This window comes from Nerophis ophidion, linkage group LG19 (assembly GCF_033978795.1).
Source record: "Nerophis ophidion isolate RoL-2023_Sa linkage group LG19, RoL_Noph_v1.0, whole genome shotgun sequence".
Taxonomy (NCBI): domain Eukaryota; kingdom Metazoa; phylum Chordata; class Actinopteri; order Syngnathiformes; family Syngnathidae; genus Nerophis; species Nerophis ophidion.
This window is the reverse complement of record NC_084629.1, coordinates 11,085,337-11,091,465: the sequence shown is the minus strand read 5'-3', so window position 1 is coordinate 11,091,465 and position 6,129 is coordinate 11,085,337. Positions and strand designations below refer to the sequence as shown.

At 42.6% G+C, this 6,129-nt stretch overlaps 1 protein-coding gene across 1 annotated transcript; it reads left to right on the top strand.

The window, feature by feature from the left end:
• The first annotated feature begins 1,403 nt into the window (after positions 1 to 1,403).
• LOC133537743 (ribosyldihydronicotinamide dehydrogenase [quinone]-like) lies at positions 1,404 to 5,924 on the top strand. Its single transcript, XM_061878832.1, has 6 exons — positions 1,404 to 1,518; positions 1,600 to 1,764; positions 2,961 to 3,091; positions 5,238 to 5,351; positions 5,416 to 5,517; positions 5,581 to 5,924. The coding sequence occupies exons 1-6, from the start codon at positions 1,515 to 1,517 to the stop codon at positions 5,875 to 5,877; spliced, it is 813 nt and encodes a 270-aa protein (XP_061734816.1). The 5' UTR covers positions 1,404 to 1,514; the 3' UTR covers positions 5,878 to 5,924.
• Positions 5,925 to 6,129: the final 205 nt, after the last annotated feature.

The window sequence follows — 6,129 nt, the reverse complement described above, 5'->3', positions numbered from 1 at the left end:
TTAGAAGCAAGAAAATGGCTCAATGAACAAAAAATATCAATACTAGAATAGTACTCGCAAGTAAATGAAATGATGGCACCTAAAATCAGTACTATATATATATATATATATAGTTTTCATGGCCCTTATGTGGGCCCACCGAGGATGTCGTAGTGGTTTGTGTTGTGGTTTGGGCAGCCCTTTGAGACACTAGTGATTTAGGGCTATATAAGTAAACATTGATTGATTGATGATATATATATTTTTACAATTTTAATTTATTATTATTTTATTATTTTTATTCTTATTATTAAAACATATACATATGTGTGTATATATATATGTATCTCAGCTACAATCGGGCGGAAGGCGCGGTACACCCTGGACAAGTAGCCATCTCATCGCAGGGCCAACACAGATAGACAGACAACATTCACACATTAGGGCCAATTTAGTGTTGCCAATCAACCTATCCCCAGGTGCATGTCTTTGGAAGTGGGAGGAAGCCGGAGTACCCGGAGGGAACCCACGCATTCACGGGGAGAACATGCAAACTCCACACAGAAAGATCCCGAGCCTGGATTTGAACCCAGGACTGCAGGAACTTTGTATTGTGAGGCAGACGCACTAACCCCTCTGCCACCGTGAAGCCTATATATATATATATATATATATATATATATATATATATATATATATATATATATATATATATATATATATATATATATATATATATATATATATATATATATATATATATATATAAATGATAAATGGGTTGTACTTGTATAGCGCTTTTCTACCTTTAAGGTACTCAAAGCGCTTTTGACACTACTTCCACATTTACCCATTCACACACACATTCACACACTGATGGAGGGAGCTGCCATGCAAGGCGCCAACCAGCACCCATCAGGAGCAAGGGTGAAGTGTCTTGCTCAGGACACAACGGACATGACGAGGTTGGTACTAGGTGGGATTTGAACCAGGGCCCCCCGGGTTGCACACGGCCACTCTCCCACTGCGCCACGCCGTCCCTGAAGACTGAAAATGTAATAAACATTATTTAGAATTTTTTTTTAAAGCGGTTTATAAATAATACATTATGATTGCAGTTTAGAAGATCATATTGGACTGTAGAAGTAAGAAATCACATTTAGTGTCCTCTATGTATTTTTTTTAACAGTATTGTATATAATTCACTTTCACATTCCATTGGTTTAATGAGGTTTATGGACAAATAAGTTCAAGAATATCAAAATCATTACATTTTTTTCACAATATAAAAAAGTTTGGATGCCACTAATCATAGAGTCACCTGATTGGCTTAATTTTTGGTCCAATATGGCTCTTCAACATTTTGGGTCGCCGACCCCTGTCATGGAGTCATCTGATTGACTGGTGGCCTTAATTGCTGACTGCAGCCACCTGTGTGACAACCAATGAACACATGAGGCTTCCTGTATAAAACTACCTCCCAGTTTCCATGAAGCACCTCAGCTACAACATCATTGTGTGCAGACTTAAAAAAAATGAGTAAGTTGTATCCTGCGCACGTCCTCCAGTGTCTTGTTGCTTGCACCAATATTGTGTCTTCTCCCTTTCTTGTGTTGGCAGCAAAGAAAGTGCTCATCGTGTACGCCCACCAGAGCCCTGGCTCCTTCAATTGCGCGGCCAAAGATGTCGCCGAGAAGACTTTGGCCGCTCAGGGCTGCACGGTGCAAGTGTCTGATCTTTATGCCATGAAGTTTAAAGCCACTGCAACAGCTGAGGACATCAATGGTGAAACATCTATTTGCACTTATACCACACAACTTAAATGATGTGCTGTGAAAGACACACTTACATTACATTAAAAGATTACAGTTGGTACAAAATGCGGCTGCTAGACTTTTGACAAGAACAAGAAAGTTTGATCACATTACACCTGTACTGGCTCACCTGCACTGGCTTCCTGTGCACTTAAGATGTGACTTTAAGGTTTTACTAATTACTAATAAAATACTACACGGCCTAGCTCCATCCTATCTTGACGATTGTATTGTACCATATGTCCCGGCAAGAAATCTGCGTTCAAAGGACTCCGGCTTATTAGTGATTCCCAAAGCCCAAAAAAAGTCTGTGGGCTATAGAGTGTTTTCATTTCGGGCTCCAGTACTCTGGAATGCCCTCCCGGTAACAGTTTGAGATGCTACCTCAGTAGAAGCATTTAAGTCTCACCTTAAAACTCATTTGTATACTCTAGCCTTTTAAATAGACTCCCTTTTTAGACCAGTTGATCTGCCGTTTATTTTCTTTTTCTCCTATGTCCCACTCTCCCTTGTGGAGGGGGTCCGATCCAGTGGCCATGTACTGCTCGCCTGTGTATCGGCTGGGGACATCTCTGCGCTGCTGATCCGCCTCCGCTTGGGATGTTTTCCTGCTGGCTCCGCTGTGAACGGGACTCTCGCTGCTGTGTTGGATCCACTTTGGACTGGAGTCTCGCGACTGTGTTGGATCCATTATGGATTGAACTTTCACAGTATCATGTTAGACCCGCTCGACATCCATTGCTTTCCTCCTCTCCAAGGTTCTCATAGTCATCATTGTCAGACGTCCCACTGGGTGTGAGTTTTCCTTGCCCTTATGTGGGCCTACCGAGGATGTCGTAGTGGTTTGTGCAGCCCTTTGAGACACTAGTGATTTAGGGCTATATAAGTAAACATTGATTGATTGATTGACATATATTAAATGCAGATATCCTGTTTGTGTACACATGACAATTAGTCCTGCCTATGTCTTGACAAAATGGCTTCTGTTAAGCAAAACATGTTGAACTAATTTGATCTTAAACATGTTTGTCAGTCACCTAAATGTTTACCAAAGTGAATCAGCTAAGTCCTCTTTGTATACAATTCCATCACTACTCTGGATGGACTATAAAACTGGTGGCCTTTGCCTCTACTGTGTAATCACCTGTGTCTTATTTTTTTTTTTAGGTGCGGTCCAGAATCCTGAACACTTCTGTTATGCCGAGGAGACCAAAGTGGCGTGGGAGGAAGGAAAACTGTCGGCGGACATCGTTGAGGAGCAACACAAACTCACCGAGGCTGATCTCGTCATTTTTCAGGTGTAGTGAGAACACCATCAGTAAGGTTTTAAAGGCTTACCATTGGCGGGGTTTGATTGTAGCAGGGGGTGTATATTGTAGCGTGCTGCAAGGGTTTCTGGGTATTTGTTCTGTTACGGTGCAGATGTTCTCCTGAAATGTGTTTGTCATTGGTGTGGCGCTTATTTGTAAGAGTGTTAACGTGTTTTATACCACCACCCTCAGTGTGACCTGTATGGCTTTTTACAAAGTATACCTTGCATTCACATGTGTTAAAGCCGCATATATTATGTGACTAGGCTGGCACGCTGTTTGTATGGAGAAAAAGCGGACGCCACGACAGGGTGTAGAAGACTACTAAAAGTAGTGCCTTAAGGCATGCCCCCATTATTGTCTGGGTGGAATTCGGGAGAATTGTTGCCCCAGGAGATTTTCAGGAGGGGTACTGAAATTCGGGAGTCTCCTGGGAAAATCAGGAGGGTTGGCAAGTGTGCTCATAGCAAAATGTTTAGCCAAAATGAGACAAGAGTGGCATAAAATGTCTTCTGTGGCAGCCACGGAGAAAGTTGTACAAGGACCACCGGGATTAGTCAGATAAAACGGTGCTGACGAAATAGTGAAGCATACACACAAACATATTAAACAATGGGCTTTCTATTAATAAGGAAGGTTTGTCCTACAGAAACATTATTGAAACACTTTTGCATCTCTTTCCGTTTTTGGTCAAGCTCCAAGTAGCCGCATGTGGCTCGAGCCGTGAGTTGCTGATCTCAGTGAATACAAAATGTGGACCAAAAAAACACCATTAAGTGTTTGAATTCATGGTTTAAACTAGGTCTCAAACTCAATTTACCTGGGGGCCACTGGACGCAGAGTGTGGGTGAGGCTGGGCCGCAAGAAAATAATTCTTAAAAATATACATTTTTAAATGTCTTATTTTGAACAGAAAATAAAATCAAAATGAGAATTAATAAAAATAGAAGTAAGTTTGTATATATAATTGGTGCAAATGTTTAATATGTACAAAGGGATATTTCACATGCCTGTACTGTGTATAAAATTAAACTACGTTCATGTTTTGTGTATTTATAAGTTGTGCAAAGGACACTTTATAATTTTCGGAAGTTTATTTTTGTACTTGAAATTGTTAATGGCGTTAGGCGCAATAAGTGTTTAACTTCAGCCTAAACCCTTTCGGTCTGCAACATTTTTTATTTTCAAACTATGAATGTACAACTGTTTTTTATTGACCAAAGAACAATAAACATGAAATAAATCAGTTTAATAATTATTCGATTTCTCCTGTCAGCAACAATGTGTGAGGCAGTGTAAATTAAACAATTTAAAAATAACAATTTGAATTGTTGGCTTCACGGTGGAAGAGGGGTTAGTGCGTCTGCCTCACAATACGAAGGTCCTGCAGTCCTGGGTTCAAATCCAGGCTCGGGATCTTTCTGTGTGGGGTTTGCATGTTCTCCCCGTGAATGCGTGGGTTCCCTCCGGGTACTCCGGCTTCCTCCCACTTCCAAAGACATGCACCTGGGGATAGGTTGATTGGCAACACTAAATTGGCCCTAGTGTTTGAATGTGAATGTCTGTCTGTGTTGGCCCTGCGATGAGGTGGCGACTTGTCCAGGGTGTACCCCGCCTTCCGCCCGATTGTAGCTGAGATAGGCGCCAGCAACCCCAAAAGGGAATAAGCGGTAGAAAATGGATGAAAAAAATGGAATTTGAATTGGCCCAGGTTATTGCTGACGGACGGGTGTCAGGGTGTGACTGCAACCCGACACGTAAGAACCCTCGTCTCCATGGCAACGTTTTTGTCTCTTTCACTCTTTTGCCGCTTTCTAACGCAAGGGTAGGCAACCCAGAATGTTGAAAGAGCCATTTTGGAGCCAAATAAAACACTGTCAAGCACCATTCATATAAAACTAGCTGGCCGCACTAACAGTTTCATATTAAGGTGGGGGCCCCAAAATGTCTTGCAGGCTGTCTGAGACCCCTGGTTTAAACTTTAATGTTCCCAATTACAGTAATTGGGTGCAGTGATACATTGTGTGGCTCGCCAAGTTTTATTACGCTTCTAACATGGTACACAATGAATGGTTGCAAAACCAACAGTGTGCTGTTTTAAGTGTCTTGATCTGACTAAATCCAATGCTTTCAGTTCCCCATGTACTGGTTCAGCCTTCCTGCTATCCTGAAGGGCTGGATGGACCGTGTGCTCACGCTTGGATACGCCTACTCTGATGACAAGCGATACAGCCAGGGACTCTTCAAGGTGAGCTTAAACTTGAAAGCAGTAAATATTCTTGTATGTTGTAAAAATAACCACTGTTCTTCAGACCAAGAAGGTTATGCTGTCTTTCACCACTGGCTCCCATGAGTCCATGTTCAGTGCTGATGGCATCAATGGAGACATGAACGTCACCCTCTGGCCACTTCAGGTATGACACCAACATGTGTTCTATGACCACCTAGAAGCACTAAACCTGTGTATAATTCTGCAGAATGGCATCCTGCACTACTGTGGATTCCAAGTGCTGGCACCTCAGATCTTCTGGGCTCCGTCTCGGGTCTCCCAGGAGGAGCGTGTCACCATGCTGGAGGCGTGGTGTGCACGACTTCAAGGTATCTGGGATGAGGCCCCACTAGCCTTCACTCCCATGGACTGTTTTGATGGCGACAAGGGCTTCCAGCTGAAGCCTGAGGTCCAGGAGAAACATGCATGCCAGGAGTTTGGCCTCACTGTAGGAACCCACCTGGGGAAACGTGTGCCACCCAACCAGATGAGGGCTGGAGTTTGAACTTTGATACCCTGTCTCTACTGAATAAAAGCTGCCTACGTCTTTAACTCTTGAAGTCTGTACTGAATTATTGCAAATTGATGCAATCGGTGCCTTCTGTTCAGATCCCAATACCAGGACCTAATTCTCTAAACCTTAGTACTTTGTTTTGGAATCTTTGTACAATTGGAAACACAACATGTAATTGGAATGTGGTGAAAGGCACACTGCCAGCATGAATGGGGGGGAGATATCTGCACGTTTTAGTCACTT

What these genes read in the sequence shown, in the direction of transcription:
- LOC133537743 (XM_061878832.1), top strand. An exon ending in CTGATCTCGTCATTTTTCAG is followed by an intron (nt 3,092 to 5,237) that starts GTGTAGTGAGAA and finishes CAATGCTTTCAG; the next exon opens with TTCCCCATGTACTGGTTCAG. An exon ending in ACAGCCAGGGACTCTTCAAG is followed by an intron (nt 5,352 to 5,415) that starts GTGAGCTTAAAC and finishes ACTGTTCTTCAG; the next exon opens with ACCAAGAAGGTTATGCTGTC.